Below are 24,209 nucleotides of genomic sequence, written 5' to 3'. Positions count from 1 at the left end.
TGACAAGCCTGCCAGCAAGGGTGGATCCAGAAGAGAGAAGGAATGCTTGGAGAAAGCTATGAGATGCAGGATACAAGGTGGAAAAGAATACTAGGGAGTGTGAAGGAATGCGCTGATGATCTCTAATTTCTTGACAAACTACACAGCAAGGTTTCCACTGAATTGGACCACAGAACAACTAAAAATAGAGTAATGGTGCAAAAGAAAAGGAAGACAAAAGAGAAAAAAATGTAAAGAGTAACAAACAAGAATGATGCCTATACTTAAAACGGGAGAAAAAATGATCCAGACTGCTTCAGCTCTGCCAGTCTGGTGTTAACAGTATCCAGTTAAAGAGTAACACAGCACACAGGCATGAAATGGAGGATAAAATAAAGTTTATTATGTCGACTAACTTGATAGTTAAAAACCCCCCTTTCTATAAAGCTATAGGCCCTGCATGGACTCCAGGGAAGCAGCCCTGAGTTTTGGGACCAATTAGGAACCTTGGTAGATGTTGGGGCAGAAAAAAGCACAGGAATTTTACGTGGGAAGGAGTGGTTAAGGTCAAGATGAAAGTAAAGCCTGAGGAAAGGGAGCATATCAGGACACAAAGAAGGTTACTAGTAAGGTACTTTGTGGATATTTTTATAAATTGATTTCCTTAAGGACTGGCGCAAATATTTAGTGTTTAGTCTTCCCTGTAATGGCTGAGAGGGAGGTGATTGGAGCCTACAAATACACTGTAGCATGAACACCAAGGCAGCACCTGGGTGATAAATTACAACGTTGGTACAGGAACAAATGTTTATTAACCAGCCGTGCATCAAATTAAGCTGGAAACGAGAAGATTCCTGACAATTAGAATAATGAGTTCTGAAAACGCCTTCAGACCAGACGAGCACGAGTCAAGTCCCGGCCGCTTTTTAGGATGCAGATTGGCATGGCCGTGAAGGCGCCACAGGATTGAAACACTCTAGAAACTGCATACGGTCAGAGTAGGCGTCTCTGGGTTCTGTCCTGTGTCTCCGAAAGCTCGCGGTGCCTGTTGTTGTATCTCTGGGAGTAAACAAGCCTATGAGCCGCCGGTTTATGGACCTGTACGGGTCTCCTTCATGCCGTCACCACCACCCTCGAGCCAGCCCTCCGCACCGCACTCTGACCCTGCCCCAACCCGCATCCTTTTCCCAGCCATTTTCCATCTTCCCCTCACGCCGCTCGGCCCCGAGCCCGCCCGGCTCCCGGCGCGGCCACGGAACGGGCGGGAGGCGGTGTGCGCGCCGATTGGCCCCGGCTCTCCGGGGGGCGGAGCGATGCCATTTCGGCCAATCGGCATAGGGAAAGGGGGCGGGGCTTCTCCCTTTAATGGCGGGGGCGGCCGTGGCGGCGGCAGAACGGGGTGCGGCTGGTGGTGAGTGCGGGTGGCCGTGGGCACGTGGGGGTGGAGGGTGTGGGGCCCGTTCTTGCCTGGAGGGGGTGGGCTGGAGATGGCTGACCTGTCCCAGCTGTCCTTTGGGATGTTTGGGTGGGGGTATCCGAGGTTAACGGTAGGTTGAGGCTGGTTGTTGGGGTGTGCTGATGGGGCTTTCAGAAGGTGGTCGCAGGGCGCGAGGGTGCTGGGGAGGCCTCAGGAGGGTTCAGCTGCTTTGGTGGCCTAAGCTTTGCTGCCAGGAACAGCGGATCCTGCCCTAGGGAAGCCATGTGCTGGCTTGGCACCTGTTAACCAGCGTTCTGGAGGAGGTTCGTGGATGTATGTCGATGTTCCTGTCACCTGGGATGGTCAGGGGAGGAGGTGTGTGGTGTTCCCTCACCACAGGGGTGGAGGGGCGCGTCGGGGGAGGCCGTGGCCTGATGGGTGGGATGGGTGTTGTGATAATGTGACGTGCCCTTGGCGGGTGATCACGCTGGGTGCGGCTGTAAAGGTTGTCACCCCCCGGTAAGGGGGTGTGTGGTAAGTCCACCGGTGTGCAAACCTGCCCGTGTCAGACGGAGGGACACAAGTGGAGTCCGAGTTGAGTTGTTGAAGTGGCTTGTTGTTTTTCTAAAAACCAGCAGGGTCCTGATTGTGTGAGGAGCTGCAGTGTTCCTTGGCTCACAGCCTGGTGCCACTGCCCCAGCGCACCCTCTCTGGTACCAGGGAAGGGTGCAATTCCCTTCCCGCAGTCGGCTGCTTTCCTTCGGGGCAGAGCCGCCCCTCTGTGCGAGGCCGGGATGCTTTCCCGGCCGGCCGGGGCGAAGGACTGTCCCTCCGTTCTGTGTGCCGTGGCACAAACACCCGCCTCCGTCCCGGCAGGTCCCTGCCAGAGGCCGCGCTGGGTCCCGGCCGTGACGGGGCTGCCTCCCCACTGCTGGCCGGTGGCCCCAGCCCAGGGCTCCCCGGCTCAGGGACCGGTGGCTGCGCAGCCTCAGAGACGGGATGGGCATCGCCCTGTTGGCGTTTTGGCGGGACTGTCTCAGCTCCACAGGCAGCGGAGCAGCGCCGCGGGCTCGCTGAAAGGTGGCTGAACCCCCACACATCGCGGCGGCGGCTCGAGGCCTCTCTGGGCCCGCTGCGGCCCTTCCCAGCCGCCCAGGCCCCGCTGGGCCGCGGCCCCGCTTCCGGGCCCGGCCGCGCCACACCCGAGCCGGGCCGGGAGCCGCCCGGGCGGGGGGACCCGGCGCTCCCTCCGGCGGCAGCGGGGCCGGGGCCTGTGCCAGAGGGACTCGTGGGGGTGGCAGCAAGGCTGAGCGAGGCGCTGCCCGGCTCCTGCCGTGGGCACCGGGCTGAGAGCTGCGAATACGCTGAGCAGCCGAGGGCTGTGGTCTGCTGGGGCTTCTCTGCAGCGGGGAGAGAGCAGCCCCCGGCGGCCGGGAAGCTTTCTTCTACCCAGCTCTCGGCATCAATGTAGCCATTGAGATGGCTCTTCCCTCCTCCTGCGGGCAGGGTGGCAGTACCAGGCCTCCCCCGCTGCTGCGACACAATGTCAGCTTTGAGTGCCGGCTCGTGTAGGTGCTTGGCCTCTCGCTGGCCCTCTCTGGAACGCGGTGGCAGGAGGAGGAGGTCGTCACTGTCACCCCCCTGGTGGCAGCAGTCGCCTGGCTTCGGGCTCACCTGGCACTGGTGTGGTCGTGCACAGGGGTCTGTGCTTCCTGGGCCACTGCGGGCTCAATAACCACTGGCAGTACAGAGCTTGATCGGTAGATTGCTTTACGTGGGCCAGTTCCTCTGTTGTAACGAAGGGGCAGTTGGGAAAGCTACTTGTTTTTTACGTTGTAACAGACTAAATGAGACAGCATAAATAGGCATTGCAACAAGAGGGGAGGCTTTGGGGGTGGCAGTCTATGCCTCAGTGCCTGCTGCCTGCAGGGGGGCTGTCAGGTGCTTTCCCTGTGACTGATTGTATTGGTTCTGAAGTCCTAAAGGCAGGGAGGAGGGGGTGAATACCCCTTGCTATGCTCAGTGGGCAGCATGGGATAACACTGGGTGCTTTACCGACTAGTGCATTTCCTCAGAGCATCTCTTGCCCTCTTGGAAACAGTGCATCCATCCTGCTGTGCTGTCCCAAGTTGACCACCTTCTCTTCTACCAGAATGCAGCCAGGGCAGATTCCTAGCTGGATGGAGCTGACCTCCCCACCAGACCTGCTGGGCAGCTTCTTGAGTATAGTTTAGAGTCAAACAGCTGGCTGAGCCCTTGGGGCTTGACTGGGACTGCTGTGCCTTATCTCTTTCCTAGGAAGCCCCTCTAGCTCGTAGGTGTGAGCTGCTGCTTATGGCCTGTTCCTATGAGAAACAGGAAGATGCCAGCTGTTGCAGCATCTACTTGCTGCATCTTGCTGTGGCGATTAAGCTGTGCCACCCACACAGCCTGGGCTTCTGTAGTCCTGGCTTGTGCTGTACTCTTATTTTTGTTTCCTGAAAGTCTGTTGGGTGGGGGGGATTATGTGGTCCTTCAGGGCAGAAGTGTAATATGAGAGAAAGTACTGTTAAAACTGAGACTTGGGGAGTAAAAGCCCACTCTGACCTAGAGGTGTCTCATACCATATGTTAGAGATAAAAATAAGGGAGCTTATTGGAGTTGCATGATGTCTCCTTTCTCTCCTGGTAGAGAAAACTTTGCATCCTGAGGAACCTTTGAAGGTGGTGTCAGAAGCAGGTACTTGGCTGGGCACTGTCCTTGAATGTTGCAGGTGAATGCTGTCCCCTTTTCTGCTGGGGGTTACAGCACAGTCAACACTCAGCCTGAGACACTTACAGGGGAGTGGTACCTGTGATGGCCCAAGAGATGCTCTGTGTTTCTGTGCTTTTGTGTTGGAGTGCTGGTAGCTGTCAGATGGTGGGAGTACTAGGGCTGGAAAGTCTGGTTCTTGCCAGTCAAACAGGTGAGGCAGCTTGGGCTCTTATAGGGAGGAGACTGTCCCCAGGAGCCAGGACTCTTCCCTGCAGGAGTTGTGGGGCTGCTATCATTCAGAGATGACAAGTTGCAGCTGCCACAGCCTGTTCCCCACCATCAGGCCTGTTGTCTGCATTTTGAGCCTTTAGTGGCTTGAGGCTGGCAGAGGTGGTAACTGGGTCTGATGTTTCTTGATTTCCCTTAGTGTCTCATAGGGTTGATTCTTCCCTGTGGGATGGATCAGGGTGGTGAGCTGTCGTTGGCAGCAAGTTCTCCAGCTTTGTTGCAAGGAGAGCTCTTGCCCTGTGGAGAAGATCAGCTAGCTTTCTCTCATAGTTTAAGATTTGCTCTGTACATACACAGATTTTATAACTTGTGCTGCTTCTACTTAACCCTAAGAGGCTTTCCCTGTCTGTACAGGAGCAGCAGGAGAAGCAAGTGTGCTGACTTTGAGTGTCTATCTGCACCTGTGTTGAGATAACCGGGCCTCATGCTTCACTTTTTTTTGTGCTTGGAAGGCTGTGAACCTGCTTAAAAGTGGTAACCATTAAGCCTCAGGCTTGTTGGGTTCTAGATGCATATACTGTGCTACTGGAGTATGACATCTTCATACTGTCAGAACATCCTGCTCTCTTATTAGAAGATTGTGTGACTGCACTCCCTTCTTGGTCTGAAGGGTACAGGACCCAAAGCTGATATCATGATAAGTTCCAGGCAGTGGCCCCTTGTCTTGTTGAGAAGTGGCTCTGGATTCACACCTGGGCTTCTTGAATAGCCCAAATAAAGCCGTTGGAGGGAATTTGGGAGTCTTTCCTTTCTGCATCTTGCTTTGTAGACTTTTAATGTCCACCTTGTTTTGATGTGCCTGTCTAATGAATGCACAGGCCTGAATGGGGCAGAGCACACTAATCATTACTGTATCATTATTACAGCCAGTGCTGTGAGAACAGAGATGAAGCCTTGTATTGAGGCATTTGCATAGTGATTAAAATCAGAGATGAATGCTGTGGTACAGCCTGTCCCACCTCCAGACAGGGGTACACTGTTTCTTTGCTAGGTGGCTTTAGAAGGCTTGACCTGATTTTGGATGCAGGTGTTAGAAGTTGGCCTTGCTTAATCTAGCCTGGCTTGCCGTCTGTCACCTGCCTAGTTCTGTCCTTCCTGAGTGTGCTCTGTGCACTCTGGGAGGCTGCTGGGTGCCTTCACTTTGGAGAGGGAGCCCAGCCATCTCTACTTTCTCCCTTCTCCTGGTGCTGTATGAGGGAGTGACACAGCTTTTGTACTTATCTCACTTTGTTTCTTTTCTTCCTTCACTTCTTTACTCCTTTGTTCCTTGCTATGTCAGATTTTCTGCCTAATGTTGCCTTTTCTGTTTCTTTCTCTGACTGGTCTCACCTCTACTGACACCAGTTCTCTGAATATGCAGCCACCAGCTTTGAATGTGATAAGGAGTAAACCTACTCTTAACAGCTTGGGGAGGTGCTGCCCCTGAAAAAAGTATGCTGTGCATATAAACCTCTTGCTGCAAGGTGTGCTCTTGTGGGACCTTGAGGTCTGATTGCGTACCTTGATTTTTGTACAAGGTTACCAGTACCCTATTGCAATGGGTGTCCTCCTTTCCCTGAAAGCTTGTGACTGTCAGTCAGAGCTTTCTGCTAATCTGGGTGTCTCCTCTTGCTTTCTCCGCTTCCAGTGCGTATGGGAAGGGGAGAGCTTAATCTGTATGTAGGATACTATCCAAAGGCCTCAGGGTTCTACAGCCACTTTGTGAGAGAGCCGTACGGTATTAACACACACTTGGTGAAGATGAGGAAACTGCTCAGCTTCAGGCAGGACACTTTCTGCCACTTGGATCCAGCGTACCAGGAGCATCACCCAGCTAGTGTGACTCCTACACTGGTTGCAAGGGCAGCTCTTGCAAGAGCTGTTCCATATCATGACTTTGAGGGTTTGCATCCCTTCTGTGAACACAGACCTCCTGTACTGACTTCGGAATATGCTGATGTAGAACATACGGTACCAGGTTGTTGGCTGTGTCCTTTGACACTCAGCATGAAGCAGGTGAACCAGAGGAAGTGACAAATGGATATGATTCAAATAGGAAAACTTATCTGGTGCTGCTAGCATTAAGTTTACTGGCAGTCTTTGTAGTTATGTTGTGGACTGAGTTCTGTGACTGGTTGTTCTCAAACACTAATCAGTCTGCCCCAAGTCCTCAGAGCTAAGGTGTCAGGCTAGGAGGGCTGCTTTACTGCTCTGCCCTAATCTGTTGGTATGGCTTTCCACACTTTAGACGTAGCTCTGGTTATTCTGCCAGACTTGACTTCTGTGGCTGGTGACAGGTATGTCTTTAGATTGATTTCTTTTGAGAAAAAAACATTGCTTTAGAAGTATGTGGACAACGCTATCTTGAGTCTTCAGAGAATGGCTGAAATTATTAGCAGTAATGCAAGTGTACTTGAATACAGCCCTCCTGTTGAGTGGCCTCTGCTGCATGTGTTTGAGCTGGTGTTATGAGATGCCATGTGTGAAATAAGTGTATACTGCCTGGTTACAGACCTCTCTCCCTTTCACTGGGCACAGAGCAGCAGAGGAGATCCAAATGCAGTTTTCTGTGCTTCACTGTACACTTCAGTCTTTGAGTGATCCCACTGCAGAGCTGATAAAAAAACAGGGGCTTGCAGCTTATGGCTGGCAGGGCTCCTTCTCCCTCTTGTCTTGCTCTGACTGCCTTGCTGCTTGTGTGTTGTTTGGGGCAGATAAAGTTTTGTGTTCCTCATCTTGCTGCGCATAAGCTCAGGAAAGCTTCTGGAGCTGTGACCGGCAGCTCTTGGTGGTGATGTTTTGAGGTGCCTTATATGTGTAGTACACATCCCTTTCTGTCCCTTGTCTGGGGCCGCCAGAGCATGGCTTGATCAGTTCCACTCTTCTGAAGGGAAATTAGTCCATGGGCACAGGGGGCTGTGTGCAGGCCTTGCTGGACCCCACAATGACTTTCTGGAACTCCAGGCAACTGGGCAGGTGCTATGGTGGGGAGCTGGAGGAGGGAGATGCCTCTTCCTGAGAGGTTGTGGAGCTCAAAGCTGCATCAGGCAGCAAGCCTTGATGCCAGCTTGTAGGTCAGGGATGTGAGTTGGTTTCACATCTGGCCAACTGGTTATCTCCTGCCCTTTGAGGGCTGCTACTCCCTTGGAAGCCCCCCAGGGGCTAGGCTGGCTTTAGCCAGTTCAGCATGGGCAGTGTGCCAGCTCTCCCTGGGGTGGCAGCTCTGTGGCCACCTACCAGATGATTTTGGTGTTGCCTTTAATTAAACTGGTGGGGAGATGAGGGTGTTTGCTTTTGCACTTATTACAGGACTGATTTCTGACCTGAATGCTGAGGAGTAGGAGTGCTGGATGTCTGGGGCAGAGTCTGTTGCTTGCAGATGGTTGTTGTGTGGGGAGATATGTGCTCTGCAAGGCTGTTAACAAAGCTACCTGGGTTGAGCTCTGGTCTCTGCCAGTGTCATGGTTCTGACAGTGCTGTGGTCGGACTGGGGCTGGTCATAAAAGGCCTTGCTGTTGCTGAAGTTGCACTAATTAGCTGTATAGCTTGCTGGAAATATGCAGTGTACACATTGCTTGGTGTAAGCAAGTATTTAATCCTTGATGTTGGTTACTGGAGCAGATTGTGGCCTGATACTCTAGTTTGCAAAGAGTGGGAACTTTTTGTCTGACATGGGGAAGTGACTCCCTGTTGCTGAGAGATAGATGTGTTGCAAGGTTTCTCTGTATCATGCAGGGCGTGTTTGGGCCCCTAGGGTTCCTGCTCATTTGGGATGCTTGGACGTGTTTGCTTGATTTCTCTTCAGCTGTTCAAGGCTCAGCTTTGGGTTCCTCATCTCCTTGCCTAAGAAGGTCAGGATTTAGGAGGAGTCAGAGGAAAGTAAGTGTCCCCCATGTGCAGAGAGGACAGATCCACCCATTGAGCTGTGAATGCCTACAGTGTGTGATGTGCGGCGCAGTGTGAAGTGCGGTAAGAGCAAGAGCAGATGCTTGTCTGGATGGTGAACCCCTCTTGAAGAGCAGAGGGGTGTTGTGCACAGAGGAGGTGGCAGGGGGGAATTCAGGTTCCTGGACACTTGCTGCTCTGTGCTGGAAAAACCCCTGCCTACAGCAGAAAGGCTGGCATGGAGCAGTCATGGTTTAGGCAGGCCGGTGCACTTCACACCCCCCTGCTTAGTAAAGGTGACACTTGGGCCTGCCCTGCAACTCCCACTTTACCGCTCAGCTGTCAATGCCCCGTGGCCAGTGGCTGCCCACTGGGGGACAGAGGAGGGCAAGACATACCTGCATTGGCTGGCTGGGCAAGGCATACTTTGTCCACTTTGGTGCAAGATGATGTAGCATACCAGTGTGGATGGATGCCAGGTCTTGCAAAGACCTGAAGATCTCAGGGATTTCCCTAGAGCTGTGGTTGCTCTGTTAGCTTAATTTAGCAGGATGTTGTTCTGCCTAGAGAAACTGTGGAAAATGCATAAGTCCTTTCCATAAGGGCATGTAGCATAATTCTACTGTTTCTGCCCCAGGTGCTTGCCCAGAGCTTGTCTTCTGGACAAGTCCAATCCTTCTCAACTTCCTGTGGTATGTGTGGCTGTAGGAGTGTTGGAGGTGCTTCACAAAACAGCAGTAAGAGGGACCTGTTTCTGTTCATGCTGGTGGGGACTTCTGTGCTAGCCCTGGATTGAAATGGGCTTCTCCCACTACTTGGGGGAGTAGTTGTTATGGACCCCAAATTGTTCTGAGCTGGGGTCCTGGTTGGCCAGTGGTTCTGGAGCCTTTGGCCCAGGGTTAGCAAAGTGATCCAAGGTGCCTGAGCTGAAGTGTTTTGCTGCAGTGTGAGATGTAGCTTTGAGTTCAGACAGCTGATACTCTCTTCTCATCCTAGCCTGCCCAAAACAGGCAAGTACTCGGCAGGATTTTTGTCTCTGCCTTGGACCTGTAGTAAGGCTGACTCATTCACCTTGATAAGATAAACACAGCTTGAATAGTCAGGTGCCTCTGCTGGGAACTGACTCTTGAGGGCTCCTCAATCTAGCAAATAAAGGTGTAGCTGGATGCAGTGGTTGAAAGCTGAAACTAGACAGGCAAGTTTGGAGCTTGCTCTTAGCCATTAAAGCAACATAAAGCTCAGCAGCTTTCTGGACTTGTACTTACTGCATTTCCCACAGCTGAGCCTTGAGTGGCTCTTAAGGGTGCGATAGCTCCGGCTACACTTGTAGCTGGCCTTTGCTGTGTGTGGAGAGCGGATTATCTTGGCAGTGCCCAGAACCTTAAATATTACCTGTATCACGGTGATACTACAAGTGAGTATTACTTGCTATTAAACCCTTTGAAACCTTGGGTTGGGAGGGTGAACAGCTAGATTGCTGCTGAGGTGCCCCTGATGTGTGGGGGGATCAGTCCTAGGTGGGCTTTGTCCTATTGTTCCATCTGCCTCCAAGATGGCAAAAGGAACTACCTTCCATGCTTTCTGAAACACAGCAAAACTTCTTGGGCTTTGTGCATGGCTGTGCAGGCTGCTGTGGAGCCTTGTTTGGTGGAATGGGTGTTTTGGGGGATTGAGGTGAAGGAGGAGACCTCTTCCTGCCTGCTTGTCTTGCAGAGACGTTAGGTGGCACTCCCCAGTCTGGAGGAATGCAGAGGGTATGACTGCGCAGGCAGAGAGCCAGTGCTGCTGCTGCTGCACCAAACTGATTTGCAGGGAATGGTGATCCAGAATGGTGTGTGTCAGGCCCCCCTGAAGATTACTGCCAGCAAAGCCTGGCATGGAGGTGCCTGGTAGCTCTGCACAGGAAGTGTCTGCTGCCATCCTGCCTGCAGCAAAGATGACAATGAGTTCTTCCTCTTGCTGTGAAGCTAAAGGAGCAGTGCTGATGTTGGCTGGTGAGGGCTTGAGGTGGCAGTGGCTGCTGAGTACTCAGGGACCTTACTGTGAAGAAGGGTACTCTGGCTTCAGCCTCCTGGCTGCTGGTCTGGAGGAGGCTGTGTGTTTCCTGGTGGTGGCAGCAATATACCTCCTGGGGAGACTGGACTGGGGACCCATTTCCCTGGGCTGTGTGTGGGCAGTGACTCCTCTGTACCTTTTTGCAGGGAAAGGGGTAGGTGGAATGTCTGGTAGCAGCTCTTGGGAATGCTTCCCTTGCAGGTGGATGAGTCAGGTGAGGCTGGGCCTGTGCTCTGCCTCCCTTCCTGCTGCTCTGGTGCCCTGTGGGCTGGGGAGAGGTTGAGGAGCACAAGGGGGATGGGTGAGGGTGTTTCAAACTTGCCTGAGAGGAAGAGCCTGGGCCCTTCCTGCTTTTCTGGAGAGTATCTGCCTGGATCACTGTCTGATGTGTGCTCATAGTGAGGCTGAGCAAGTGAGGGGATTGCCAGTTCTTCTTCCTGCAGCCTTGTATCATATGGCTTTCTCTTGTCTGGAAGGGGAGTGGAAATGCCATTGCCAAGCAGGATGCACCTGGCCTTTGAGGTACTAGGTTACGTGGTAGTAGTTTCTTGTCAGGAAGGTTTTGTGCAAGGATGTGAAACCAGGAACTTTGACACCAGAAACTGATGTTTGTTTCTGAACCTATGGATTTCCTTCCTCATGTAATGGGCCGGCCAGTGATGGTGTGCTGCTTCTGTGGTGGGAATCAGTTGGCAGGAGCCCAAAGATGATAATAGAGGCACTGTTCTGTGGGGATTGTGGGCTAGCTTTGCATCTCTTCACCAGGGTCAGATGGAGCAAGTGTGCTGAATAGGTATGGGTGCCAAGGCTGGTGGCAATGTCATAGTGCTTGTGGGTGATAATGCTTGAGCTTGTACAGCAGGAGCAAGATTAAGGGGCTAGAGATACAGTGCTGAGGTTGGAAGCTTCCCTAGCTGGCTTGAAATATTGGGTTCTTGCCTTGGAAAGACTGCTGACATTGGATGATGGGGTTTCCAACAGAGTTGGGGGAACAGGGCCAGGCTCTGTGAGAAATGAGGAGGCCTGTGGCTCAACTGGAAAGTGGATGCTGGTGCATGATCAGCTGAGAGCAGCACGGGCCAGATACATGACTGTTTCTCTGAAACTGGACTTGGAGTTTGCTGATCTGCAGGGCTATGCTCTGTAGGCAGCCCTCCTGGGCAAACAGCTATCTGATCTTCCCTGCCTCTTTCCACAGAGATACTGCCACCACCATGGAGGGGATTGTGACTATGTATCAGGACTTCATGAAGAAAGCAGGTGAGCGTTTGGCTCTGCCCAGCTATCAGACAGGGAGCACTACATGCTTTACTGCCAGAGGCACTGGGGGATGGTCTGGCATCCCTGAAGAATCCCTGGGTCTAACTGTGTCCTGTCTTTGCCTTTACACAGATGCAACTCTGGGGTTTTTGTGCTGCCTGGTATGAGGCTGTCTTATCTCAGTGCCTGTGCAAGTTGTTTTGGGGCACTTGTGCTCTCCTGGGCAGAAGATTTCCAGGCTGCCCTGCAGCATGGCTTCAGGCTATACTGTGCTGAGTCTAGCTGACTTCACCAGCCTCTGCTCCCAGACTGCTTTCTACTCGCACTTGTGTCCTAGAACAGGATTGCGGTGTCCTTGCCTCCACTGTGGCAGTAGCACTGCTGGCAGCAGGCTGGGGTGAGGATGCTAACTGCTCTGCACTGTGGCTCTTTCTGCAGACCCCCGCATCGCTGATTATCCACTGATGCAGTCCCCATTCCTTGTGATGGGCATCCTTCTGGGATATGTCTACTTTGTCCTATCCTTGGGTCCCCGGCTAATGGCCAACAGGAAGCCTTTAAACCTGAAGAAGTTCATGGTGCTATACAACTTCTTTCTGGTGGGACTCTCCCTTTACATAGTCTATGAGGTGAGTTGTTGGTAGCTTGGTCAGGTGGGTGTAAAGCAGCGTGTGCAAGCTGCGTGGGTGATGGGGAGCCCTTTTTCTGGCTTGTTCCCTGCCCTTCTGTGCAGAGCTTGATGTGCAGTGGGTGATGTGTTGGACCTCACCCTGATGATGCTCTTGTTGCAGTTCCTGATGGCAGGGTGGCTTACTGGGTATACCTGGCGATGTGACCCTGTGGACTTCTCACAGGACCCCAAGGCCCTCAGGGTGAGTTCTCATCCCTCTCCTGATAAGTGGGGATGGCCTTTAGTGCTTCTGTTTGGACAGCAGGGTCACAGCTCCTGCCTTTCCTGAGGCAGAGGATTTGCAGTCTCTGAGCCTTGGTTTCATGCCAGGGTAACTGTATGAAGCCCTTTGGTCACTGGACATGTTCAGGCTGAGGTCTCTAATGTTAACCTGTTCTGTTACAGATGGTCAGTGTTGCTTGGCTCTTTGTTTTCTCCAAGTTCATTGAACTGACAGACACGGTGAGTGAGTTACTGAGAAGGCCTTGTCACCACTTGCTGGGTGGGGAGTTGAGGCCTAGTGTATTTGGGATAGGTGCTTTTGCAGCCCTTCCAGTCTGACAGGGTAGTGCTTCTGCCTGGCATCACTGCCAAGGAGGCCACTCTGGAGTATTGCTGAGGCCACTCTTGACATGCTACAGCTCTGGAATCTGTGGAGTGACCTAATGTGTGATGACAGTGAGTGTGGAGGGAGGGAGAGAAGCATCACTGAGATCAGACATTGCATTAGTGGCCCACCCAGCTCTAGCTGCTCCCAGGGCTGCAGGTCCTTGATGCTGTTGGGCTTTCATTGCAGGTGATCTTTGTCCTGCGGAAGAAGAATGAACAGGTCACATTCCTGCACCTTTTTCACCACTCTGTTCTGCCATGGAGCTGGTGGTGGGGAGCAAAGTTTGGTCCAGGTAAGATGGCAACTGTCTGGGTACACAGATTGGGTGGGATTACCCCAGCATGCTGAGAAGGGGTTTTTGGCCCTGCTGGGCTCTTAGCAGCTCTGTGTAGTGCTGATTGCTGTGGAGTATTGGCTTACACTAAGGAAAATCTATCTTAACAGGGGGAATGGGCTCATTCCATGCCATGATCAATTCCATGGTGCACGTGGTCATGTATTTCTACTATGGGCTCTCAGCAGCAGGACCTGCCTTTCAGAAGTACCTGTGGTGGAAGAAGCACATCACAGCCATCCAGCTGGTGAGTCTGTGTGGTGGGGCAGAGCACGTGCCCGATGTGAAGGGCAGGCCAGCCCTTGTACCTTTGAAAGGTGCAGCCAGCAGCTGTAGCTGTCCCCTCTGTAGCATGTTGCTCTGAGTTTTTAGCAGCTCTGCCCCACTGTAGGCCTCTGATAGCCCTACCAGCCTGGTTGGGGTGTGGGTGCTGTTCAGCCTGCTGCCCCTGGGCTGCAGCTGTGTTGGGAGGGTGAGAGGCATATGCTGCCCCGAGACTTGTGCCTGCCTCTTCCAGCTGCTGCTGACTGCCTCACCATAAGAACCTCTGCTTCAGACTGGGAAAGGATTCTAGGTGTTTCCTTTAAAAATAAGGTCTCTAGTGGGTTCCCGATCCTGCTCCTGTGAATAACTTGTTCTTACTCTGCCTTGCTCCCAGGCACAGTTTGTGATTGTCTCCGTCCACATCTCCCAGTATTACTTCATGCCCAACTGCCAGTACCAGTTCCCCATCTTCATTCACCTTATCTGGATTTATGGGACCATCTTCTTCATCCTCTTCTCCAACTTTTGGTACCAGTCCTACACCAAGGGCAAACGGTTGCCCAGGGTGGCTCAACAAGCAGCCCAGCACAACGGTAGCAGCATCCATGAAAATGGCACTGTCATCAATGGCAAGGTCAAAGCCAACTAGAGGGTAAAGCGCTCCCAGAGCCAATGAGAGCCCCGGGGCAGAGGCAGCTGGGACCTGTCCCTCTGCTCCTGGGTGCCACTAGCCAAGTCAAGTGCCTACAGACTGTTGTACCCCTGTGCCCAGTCCTGCTGTCCCCTGTCTGCATGCTCAGCCCCTCTGCTCTGAGCAGCCATGGGCCACTTCCCCTCCTGGGAGGGCTTGTGCTGTTTCTCAGTGTTGCTGAGCAGAGAGGCAGCTGCCTGCATCACAGCTGTGGGGCTGCAGTCCCATTCCAGTGTTTCCAAAGGAACTTCCCCCAAGTGCCTACATCTGGCTCTTCTGCCTAGGGGCCATTTCCTTCTGAGTAGGACCAAAAGAAGAGACCGAGTCCTGTCCTGGTGCCCTCTCCTCTTCCCTGTCTCACAAGAGCCTTTGTGGATGAGCAGATTCATCCCTGGCTGCTTGCCACTGCCAGCTCATGTGTGAGTGCTCCTGCTCTACGATGCCTTGTGCCACTTTGTTCCATGCCACAGTGCTGCATGTCCCTTCTGGTCCCTGTGTGCCCAGCTTGGGAGTCCTGCCCTGGCATATCTGTGCCCAGGTGTGTCTGTGGAGAACGTAGGGGCAGTACTTACGGGACTTAAGGGCCCAGACCTGCCCAGTACAGTACACATACCTTGTGCCTAGTACATAGCAGGGGCTGTGACAGCCTGAAAGGCTTCCCCCACATGATAAGCCCAGGTTGCCTTGCTGTTCTTGTGCCTGGGCTTGGGTGCTCAGTGTGTGCTTAAGCCACACTTACCTGATCCTCTGTGGCAGCTGGTGGCTTGCTCTGGAATGGGGAGACCAAGCTCAGCCTAGTCTTGGACCACTTCCATTCCTGTAAATTCAAGACTTGAGCAATAAGTGCCCATAGGATCAGCTCCTGGGCTCTCCTGCTTGGGACCGGCCCTGCTCTGGCCTAGCCTGAGCACAGCAGAGGGCAGTTTTAGTGTGCTCAGCTGTGGTGCAAGAGTGAGCACCTCTTTCCTCTGTGGATCTGGCTGGGCCTGGGTGAAGATGTGCTCTGCTCTTCTGCAGTGCAGTGCAGCAGCTCTCCTGGCCTGGTGCCTGTCACCTGCTCTGGCTGTAACCAAAACATGCTGATGGCCTCAAGGATGAGGTGAAGGAGCCAGGCCCTGTCAGATTGGGCTGCTCTTCTATCACAAATAAACAAACAGAAGGAGAAATGGCTCTGTCCTCTTGTTTTCTTGGCTCAGTGTAAGCAAAAGCTGTTCCAGGTGCTTGGTCCTACCCAGTGTGGTTGGAGGCAGGGCTTGGGAGAAGGAGCTGGTGTGACAGGTTTGTGTTGGAGGAAGAGAGTGATAGTTGTGTGCTGATGAAGCAGATGGCAGATTGTTTCCAAGTGTTTTGGTAGAGCAGTGCTTAGGGCTGGATATGTGTCAAGGCCTCTGTTGTGAAAGTGACTCCACCCTGTCAAAAAATGACTGGGGTGGAGCATGGGTGTGGGCTGGGCTCTGGGCCACCTGCCCAGGTGGAACTCCTGCTTTTCAGAAATCAGGGGATTTTTGAGGTATGGCAGAGCAGGGAATAGAAACTCTGGAAACTTGAGTGCTTGGGAAACAGCACTTTGCTGCTTACTGCATCTGCTGAAGCAAAAACTGCTGCCATCTATGAAGGCCCCTGCAGCATGGATCTGTGCAGGATGTAGCTCAGGTTGGCCAGAGTGAGGTTGATGTTATTGCTGCCTTGCTTTTGCTGCAGCAGTGCATATTTGCCTGCCTAGGCTCTTGTTATCTTTCCAACTGTCTCATTCTGGTGTCCCTTCAGTGCTGTTGGGTGTGCAGGGCCGCCTCCCCCATCACACCATGACTGGCCCCCGCTTGAGTAGAGGCCAGTCTGGGTGCTGACTCAAGCCTGGGAAGAGGAGTGGGGAGCCAGCTGGGCAGCTTGTGGCTGGGAGGAATGTGTTAGGGCAGCAGCTTCCAGATGCTGGGTTTCACCGTAGGTTTGGTTGTGGGGTGGGAAGGCTTTGGTGGATCTCCAGCCAAAGCCCTGGAACAGAGCTTGGTGTGAGAGAGCTCTGCTGCTCCCACCTGGGCTGCTGTACACCTCAAGGCCATGCTCTGAAATGTAGGAAAGCATATTCAAGTGACCTGAACTGGGGTGACTAATATGCCTAAACTACACATGGGCATCACCCTCTTCTACAGGGCTCAGTGTCCTTGTATGTATGAAGCCCTAAAGTAGGATCTGGTTGCTGCACTGTTGTTGCTGCTTCTCTGGGAGTAAAGGCTTGGACGAGAAATTGTTCTGGTCTGTGCTGAAGTGGTGTGTAATGTTAGTTCAGTGCTCAGAAGTCAACCACTTCGGGAACTGTAGGTGATGGTCCAGCTGCCATGGGTGTTTTCCTGTCAAGCCTCCTCCCCTCCAGGTGCCTCTTGGTAAAGGCAGGACTGTCTCTGCTTTTGCTCAAAATAGTAACAATGCTTTAAACTACTTCTGCTTGGTATTTTAGAATGGGCTGTTCCCTGCATGTGCTCTGCTCTCTCTTCCTCCAATTGTTCCTGTTAGCTGTGCTCTTCTATGGACTTGCCATGGCACTTGGTAATTAATATGCTGTCATGCTGTGAACTGAATTCACACCTTATAGGGCTGTGTTTACTGGGCCTGCTGGATCAGTGCCAATTTCCTTCTTCTGCTCCTCCTCACTCCAGGACTGTAGGGACCAGTATGGGGCCAAAGACCCTGCAACATCATTACCCTCTAGTCATGCTCAGAGGACCTTCAAGGGCTGGGTAATGCCCAACTTATGGGGGTGGGATATGTGCTAAGGAGAAAGAGCCTGTCAGAGAAAGCTGAGCTGCTCTTATATGGGAGTGAAAAAGTTACAGCAACTTTGAGGCATATAAAGCCCTCCTTCCAGGTCAGGGACCAGGGGAAGGCTTAATCAGCTGTGGGCCTACAGGGCAAGCCTGTGTTAACTCCCAGCACCTAAGTTCAGGGATGTGGGGCAGGGCTCCTACAACAGCAGCACAGCTCTGGAGAAGAGCCCAACCTTGCATCTGGGTTCCTGTCTGCTTCCCCATTAGATACAGCTGCTGCCCTAGGATTTGCGTCTGAAGAGGGAGAGCTCCTTCCTTGGACCTCCTCTGATCTTTCCCAAGTGGCCAAATGGGGAGGCACCAGCAGCCCTGCTGGGAAGGTGCTGGGCTCAGCTGCTGTTTTTTGAGACTGTGCCCCCCAAATCAGCTGTGTGTGGTTGCACCCTCACTGGTCTTGGCACAGCACAAGTTGGTGCTTCCACTGGTCACCTTTGAAGGCTCCAGCTGGTTTAAAGCTCAGGAGGCAGAGGTGGTGCTAGGTACAGCGTGGTACTGTGCAGAGGGGAAGGTGAAAACAGTTAATAATCCACCCTCAGCTAATCACTGAGGGCTGATGGGAGGTACAGGCTTTGTGGAGCTGCTTTGGCCAAGGTGCTAATCAGCTGTGCAGTGTACCCAGCAGACCCTGGCAATGCTGGTGCAGCAGCTGAAGGACAGGCTTGATGGGTCTGGTGCAGCCCCACAACCTCAGACACTGTCTCCACTATGCAGAGCAGCATGGCTGAGCCAGCTCTTGCTCATATCAGGTAAGGCCTCAAATATGTTCCATGCAACTTGCTCCAGCACAATTCAGCCTGGAAAAAAGGCATTTTTCCAAGTGTAGGGGAGTCAAGCTCTAACAAATGTCAGCTGAGCCCCAGTGCCTACTTCCCTGCATGAAGCCTCAGCTAGGCACCAGGGGTTCCTGTCAGCAGGAGGGGAAGACACATCGGAGTTGTTGGAAGAATACGTGACTAAGGGCTGAGCACAGGGTTGGTGGTGCGTTGCATGGCTCTTGCATGACATCCAGACTGGCTGTGGCAGTGTAAACTAACCTTTTGTTTAGCATCAGGCTTTATGCCAGTGCCAGCCCCTTTCTGGCCCTTGGGGTAATGACAGCTGTTGCTCTATGTTTCCCCTCCTCCTTTTCTTTTCCAAGAAAGTACTTTCTTAGCTTTCAGTACTAAGCTCACTGCAAAAGTAGCTGTTCTACTCCAGCACCCTAAGCTGGCACTGATGCCTGCCTGTAGCTGAACAAGACAAACTGAAGGTTGCCTGCAGAGCCACAGTAAGACCATGTGGTCATGAGACAGGACATGAGAAACTGGGGCCACAGACACTATACTTTCAGTTGAGCCTGTGGTGGAGCTGCTGTGCTTTTAGTCAGCATCTAGATGGGGCAGGTGACATACCTAGCATAGCTGGGACAGAAACAACTGCAGCCCTTGCACAGCATCCTTCTGCTAGGCTGTGCTAGGCTCAGGCTGCCTGTAAACTGGCCCTAAAGAACAAAGGCTCCAGCCCTTGCCCAGCTCCCCAACCTCAGGGAGGAGGGACTTGGGTCTGGGAGCAATGGCTTCTTCTTCCATCAGATTCCATTAAGAAAAAGTCAAGTTAAGCAGTTTATTTAAACATTTAAAATACTGTACAGTGTGTAAACCACATATCCCCCCTCCCCACAACAACCCAGTGCTCTCAGCGGATGCTCTGGTGAATGATGCTGCTTTTGGCACTGTTTGCCTTTTCTTTCTCCTTCTTCTTTATGGGGTCCATCTCAAAACAGCGCCAGAGCCTCAGTGTTTCATCAGCAGCTGCCGAGGCCACTGTTGTACCATCAGGGCTCATGGTCAAGTTCAAGATTCTGGCAGTATGACCTGAGGATGAGGAGTGTGCAGTCAGGGCTGAGCTGATTGGCACACCGCACATTTACTTCTGTATGCTCCCATGAGCCATGCCAGCTTGCATAGCTGGTTCCCCCACTGGCTGTGGCAGCATGAATTCAGACCCAAGCATACATTCAGAGCAATGGTGTTTCTTCCACAGCCCATGGGCATGCCTTGCTCCTAGCACCAGGCCCCCTGGATACCGTCCTGTATCAGTGATGCTGCAGGCTCAAACAAAGGATTGCAGCTGCCTTCAACCTCTAACAGCAGTCCTGCCCCAGGCCCTGTCCACCTACCTTGCAGCTCTGCGACCTTGGTCATTGTTGGATACTTCCATAGAACCAGCTGATTCTGTGCAAAGCCATGGCCTGAAACGAACTCCTTGTAGTTTGTTGACCACAGGATAGAACAGACCTGAGAAGAGGCCGTAACACAGGTAAGACACGCTGCTTATGTTGCTGCTCACCAGTCAGAGGTGAGCATGGTCCCCCTCCTTTCCCATGCCTCTGGGCCTGAGGAATCAGCAGCTCTGTGTAGGTGTGCTGCCAGAAGGTGTTTGTCTCCAAGCTGATGTTCATGTCTCACCTGGGAATGGGCATCAACAGTACTGAGGCAGGCGCCAGAACACACGTTCCAGATGCGGATATGTCTGTCACTAGTGCCACCTCCAGTGGCTAGAACATTCATCTGCCAGGGGCACCACGCCACAGCCTGAGAGAAGAGTTCAGTTTAAGACATGCAAGAGGCAACCTGCACCCAGCCAGTGCTGCACATCTGCCTTGCACACAGACATCTGCCCATGGCAGCCCTGTGCTCACCTTGACAGCACCCTGGTGCTGAGTGAAGGTCTGTACAGGAGCAAAGTCTCCACCACCCCCTTGGGTGCATGGCCAGACATTCACCAGATTGTCATTGCCACCACTGGCCAGGTATCGGCCATCTAGAGACCATTTGAGTCCGCACACCTCCTGTGTGTGGCCAGCAAGGGTGGCCACATGATGCTCAGCTACTCGGACATCATGGTGATGGATGTGGCCAGTCCGTGCCCCACTGCAGAGAAAAGAGAAGGTTTGCAGGGTCAGGCTGACATGTTTTCACTCAAATCCATTTTTTGTTGTTGCAAGACTACCTGCCACTGCATTTCAACCAGTGTTACCAGCAACACTGGTCTGTTGGTGTGAATGAAACAGCTCTTTACAACTTCAGCACAAAGTGCAATACAGATGAGAGACCTTCTCCTCACAGTCCCAACAGAAAATGCTGAGTAAGAATCCCAAGCCAGGACAGAAACTACTCTCTGCCATCCCTAACCCACACCACGCATAGCTTGAGGTATAGAAATTTGCAACTGGCAACTGCCCTTGACCCACTCATCTCCACCCACTGCTTTACCTGGAGAGGATGTAGCTGTTCCAGCTGAGGGTTCCTACACGGGCACAGTGGCTAGTCATGTTTCGGAGACGTTTCTGCTGCTGAATGTCCCATAGCTAGAGAGGCAAAGCAATAAGTTCTCCAGAGGAAATCCAATCCTGTCTCTATGCCCTAGGGATGTCACTGCACAGGCTCTGGCATTCAGCCATATGGGAGCAGAGAAAATTTGTATCTCATGACTATTTCGCAGAAGGTAACACCCCCTTTTCAGAAAACCCCCAAACCAAACCCTGCCTTGCATCCTGTACTTGTCTGCAGACAGTTCCACCCCACACCAGGCAAGACAAGTCAGATGCATGGTATCCTTCCCCTGCTAGCCAATCTTTTGTCCTCAGGCCCCACAGTTCTGTCAATCCCTAAGACAACACTTCTAGTTTTAGTCCTGCATTCACCTGGACCTCAGCACTACTTGTGCCAACAGCAAGGTAATTTCCTTCTTTAATCCATGACACAGAGGAAATGTAAACATCTGGATGCTCCATCTGCAGTAGCTGGATAATCTCCCCAGAAGCATGATTCCACAGATAAACAGAGTTGTCCAGAGCCACTGCCAGGAAGTTCTGGGAGCTCCAGTCGATGAGATTCAGATCTACAATTTGAAAGAGCAATGCAGGTCACACGATGCTTACTTAGAGAGCCCTGCCCTTCACCCATGCTGATGCAGCAGGTGTGTGTGTGTGTGTACACATGTGCATGCACACACGTACAAGTAAGGGGTAGCCTTCTGGGTGTCACTACGCCCAGCTCGTAGTGGGGTCAGGTACCCTGCTCCAAGTCACCTATGCAGTGCTTTAGACCACTGTTCCTGTAAGGCTACACAGGAGCACTCTGGAAGTGGTCTGTGCTAGCCTGGGTGCATAAAATAATACAAACAGCCCAGTTACACTGTCCCAGGAACAGCACTCTGGTGCAGAATGTTCTGGATGCCCAGCACTCAACACTGCAGCCTACTTACAGTAGTCATTGCGGATCTCTGGTGCATCCAAGATCCGGTCTGGCATCGAGGGAATGTATCTGCTATTCTTCCTGCTGGATCCAGGCGTCATTTTCTGACTGTAGAGTACTTTCAGATTATTCTGATAGCCTGTGTGCAGAGGAACAGGTTTGTTGACCTGAGTTAGTTTCCTCCCATCTCAGTGTTGCTCACCCAACTAGGAATCCCTTGGAGTGAAAATAAAGTCCTAAGAGATACACTCACGGGAGTACAGTGTACTAACATCACTGACAGGCTGAACTGCGGATCCAGGGTGAGCTGCAATTTCCTCATTCATGGAAACAAGTTTAACAAACACTTGGGTTTTTGTATCCCATTATGTTTAGTTACAGTTAAGCAGAAAGTGCACAGCAGAGAGTTTGAATCTCTTACAGACCTCATGAAGGCTTGCCACCTGCAGTACACGTGAGCAATTTGCAGTTCATTGCACCTTTCCTAAATAAATTCACTGTAACTGTTACGCCCTCCCTCAACCTCAGGAGCCCTAAGAAAGGAGACTCCAGTGTGTATAGTACTCAGAAGCCAGTTGATCTCTCCTGTGACCACACACAGGACCTCTGTTGCTGTTCCCCTGACCAGATCTCCCCCGCTGATTCAGCTCACACAGACCCTGTATCATACCTTCTGGAGCATTCTGTGGTTTTCCACTGAGGCGGAGGATCTTTGCCTCTTCTACATCAAAACCATTCAGATTCACTGCCCAGGCTTTCTGTTGCTCCTACAGAGACAAATCACCCAAACTTGTGTTTCAAGTGCAATGCATTTGAAACACAACCCCCACACTGCAGTTAAAATGACACCTAAGTCCCCTTCTCTTAGAATCAGGAGGTGTACAACTGTGATGCAAGGGTCAGTCACAGACAGGCAGGTCAAAGCAGTTTTTCCTCAGACTTTCGCACGTTGTCCTGCTCACATTTTCACACAGTGGCAAATTCAGTGTCGTTGCCAGTGGGAAAAGCCACAGCCACAAGTGACCAAATGCTTCATAAACAGATTTCAGAACACAGTGTCAAACATTCCAGAATTGTTCCCTGTGTAGACATTGTCCTAGAATAGCTACCACCAGCAGTTTCACTTTGCGTATGCCCACAGCTTTGTGTTTTTGTTGCCTGCTATATTTTAAAGCTTCATTAGTCAAAAGCTAAATTTTCTACCAGAAGCAGCATAGGCTAGAGTGCATGGCAATCTCTACAGCTTCAATCTCATCCCAGGCTCCTGAAGCCCAGAGCTGGAAGTAGTGATGGCAGGGGCTTCTCAGTCCCATGTGTCTATAGTTTACTTCTCTGTAAAGGGGCAGGAAGGATTAGGTGTTTGGTAGTGGTTGTTGAAGTAATTTTAACTTAGCAATATGCTCACCTTCTTGGTAGGTGATTCCTCAGCAGGGTCATTCTCTTTGGTTAGGAGGAAATTTGCCATCTCCATTTGCAAGGTGCTGCGGTTGGGAATGTAGCGATCCCCCCCAGCCTTTGTGGGGGTGTTCTGAATTTTGGATCCAGATTTACCTGCATTCACATATGAAAATATTGTCTTACATCTATTTAACAGCCTGTATTAGAGCTTTCATGAGAGCAAAGCCAGCACTCTTCCACATCACACCCACCAGACAAGTTGTAGACAAGTAGGACTCTGAGATCTCATGCCGCCCAGCCACAACTAACTTATATTTTCCCCCCTGCCCCCAAGCTCTGGTTAGGGACTGTCAGGAGACAACTCCTTGGGTCTAGAGCAGTAATTCCAGAGTCCACAGATAAGGGGAGGATACAAAAACACTGTTGTAGCATGTAAAGCTGTCAGCTGACAGTCCTGCCCACACTTGTCCCAGCATGCAGCTGTGCCAGCAAGGGTCAGCTGGGGGATTAGCAGTTCGACAGCCCCAGTGCTCAGAGCTCTGCCCTCCTCATGCTGGGGAGGAGGTGGGTGATTGTCAGGAGCACAGCCCACCTCCTCCTCCCTAACCAGCAAGCCAGTGGGGCAGCGTGGCAGGGAGCCCAGAGCCTCATGGCTACAGACAAGCAGCCTGGGCGAGACTCTCGCACCCAGCCTCTGCCGCTGGTGGCCGATGCTCACCGGGTGTCTTGGACGGCGTCTTGCTGGAGCTGTGGGAGCGATTGGCCGGCTTCATGGGTGACACGCCGACGGGGCTGGGCCCGGGGCCGCTCTCCTTGGCCTTGCGCTGCCATCGCGCAGGCGGCGCGTTCGGGATCGGCGTGTCCAGCTTCAGCAGCCCATGCAGGTCCGCCTCGAACAGGAACTGCGCCATGGTCCTGCGGGCGGGCGGCGTCAGCCGGGCCCACCGGGGACACCGGCCGGGCTGCAGCCTGCTCCGGCAGGCCCCGCGAGCCTCCCTACCACCGGACCTTCTTCCAAGCCCTGCGGCCGCTCCTCGGGATGCTCCCCACCACCGGACACCCCCCACTCTCCCCAACCGCTCCCCGGCGCGCTTTCCATCAGCCGACACCCCCTCCCTCCGCCTGTCGGGGGCCCTTTCCATCAGCCGACACCTCCTCCAGCCGCAACTCGGGATTCTCTTCGCTAACGGGCATTCTCCCTTCCCCTCATCCGCTTCACCACAGCCTCCCCTGCTCGAAACTGCGCCTCAAGGCACCTCCCCGGCCGCCCCGGCCCCAGCTCGCTCTCACCTCCGCCGCGCCGCTGCCGCTCGCCCGCCCCGCCTGCGCCGCAGCATTTTAAAGGGCGCGCGGACGGGGCCCCGGTTGGCCGTTTCAAACCCAACGGCCGCGCGCTGCCAGGCGACGGCCGCGCGACGCAACGCGATTGGCTGAGCCGCGGGGCGGGGCGGGGCGACCGCGGGTGCCGTTGGGGGCGGGATTGGGGCGGGGCGGTCCCGGGCTGAGGGCGGGGCGGTCCCGGGCTGAGGGCGGGGCGGTCCGGGAGCAGCGGCGGGGCGGACCCGGACCAGGGACGGGGCGATCCG

General features: G+C 53.0%; 2 protein-coding genes across 2 annotated transcripts; one reads left to right on the top strand and one right to left on the bottom strand.

The window, feature by feature from the left end:
* Window positions 1-1,351: 1,351 nt before the first annotated feature.
* Window positions 1,352-15,331, top strand: ELOVL1 (ELOVL fatty acid elongase 1). Its single transcript, XM_069023132.1, has 8 exons — window positions 1,352-1,390; window positions 11,535-11,596; window positions 12,035-12,225; window positions 12,388-12,468; window positions 12,672-12,728; window positions 13,063-13,168; window positions 13,321-13,457; window positions 13,869-15,331. The coding sequence occupies exons 2-8, from the start codon at window positions 11,551-11,553 to the stop codon at window positions 14,121-14,123; spliced, it is 873 nt and encodes a 290-aa protein (XP_068879233.1). The 5' UTR covers window positions 1,352-1,390; window positions 11,535-11,550; the 3' UTR covers window positions 14,124-15,331.
* A 3,244-nt stretch (window positions 15,332-18,575) lies between these two features.
* On the bottom strand, window positions 18,576-23,964 carry CDC20 (cell division cycle 20). The gene is made up of 11 exons (XM_069023391.1): window positions 23,914-23,964; window positions 23,342-23,538; window positions 22,631-22,776; window positions 21,896-21,992; window positions 21,236-21,364; window positions 20,673-20,869; window positions 20,242-20,336; window positions 19,668-19,899; window positions 19,435-19,560; window positions 19,146-19,263; window positions 18,576-18,840 (listed from the first exon to the last, which is right to left on the bottom strand). Exons 1-11 carry the CDS (start codon window positions 23,958-23,960, stop codon window positions 18,662-18,664), a joined length of 1,563 nt encoding a protein of 520 aa, XP_068879492.1. The 5' UTR covers window positions 23,961-23,964; the 3' UTR covers window positions 18,576-18,661.
* Window positions 23,965-24,209: the final 245 nt, after the last annotated feature.

Source organism: Aphelocoma coerulescens, chromosome 8 (genome assembly GCF_041296385.1).
Source record: "Aphelocoma coerulescens isolate FSJ_1873_10779 chromosome 8, UR_Acoe_1.0, whole genome shotgun sequence".
In the NCBI taxonomy this organism is placed as follows: domain Eukaryota; kingdom Metazoa; phylum Chordata; class Aves; order Passeriformes; family Corvidae; genus Aphelocoma; species Aphelocoma coerulescens.
Note: the sequence above shows the minus strand (reverse complement) of the source record. Positions and strands in the feature narration are given on the sequence as shown.

Bases quoted from the DNA above. Each gene is read 5' to 3' on its own strand.
- ELOVL1 (XM_069023132.1), top strand. From the start codon at position 11,551: ATGGAGGGGATTGTGACTATGTATCAGGACTTCATGAAGAAAGCAG. The intron at 12,226-12,387 runs GTGAGTTGTTGG...CTCTTGTTGCAG, and splicing joins CCCTTTACATAGTCTATGAG to TTCCTGATGGCAGGGTGGCT. The intron at 13,458-13,868 runs GTGAGTCTGTGT...CCTTGCTCCCAG, and splicing joins ACATCACAGCCATCCAGCTG to GCACAGTTTGTGATTGTCTC.
- CDC20 (XM_069023391.1), bottom strand. From the start codon at position 23,960: ATGCTGCGGCGCAGGCGGGGCGGGCGAGCGGCAGCGGCGCGGCGGAG. The intron at 23,539-23,913 runs GTGAGAGCGAGC...GCCCGCCCGCAG, and splicing joins GCGGCAGCGGCGCGGCGGAG to GACCATGGCGCAGTTCCTGT. The intron at 21,365-21,895 runs GTATGATACAGG...CTCTGCACACAG, and splicing joins ACCACAGAATGCTCCAGAAG to GCTATCAGAATAATCTGAAA.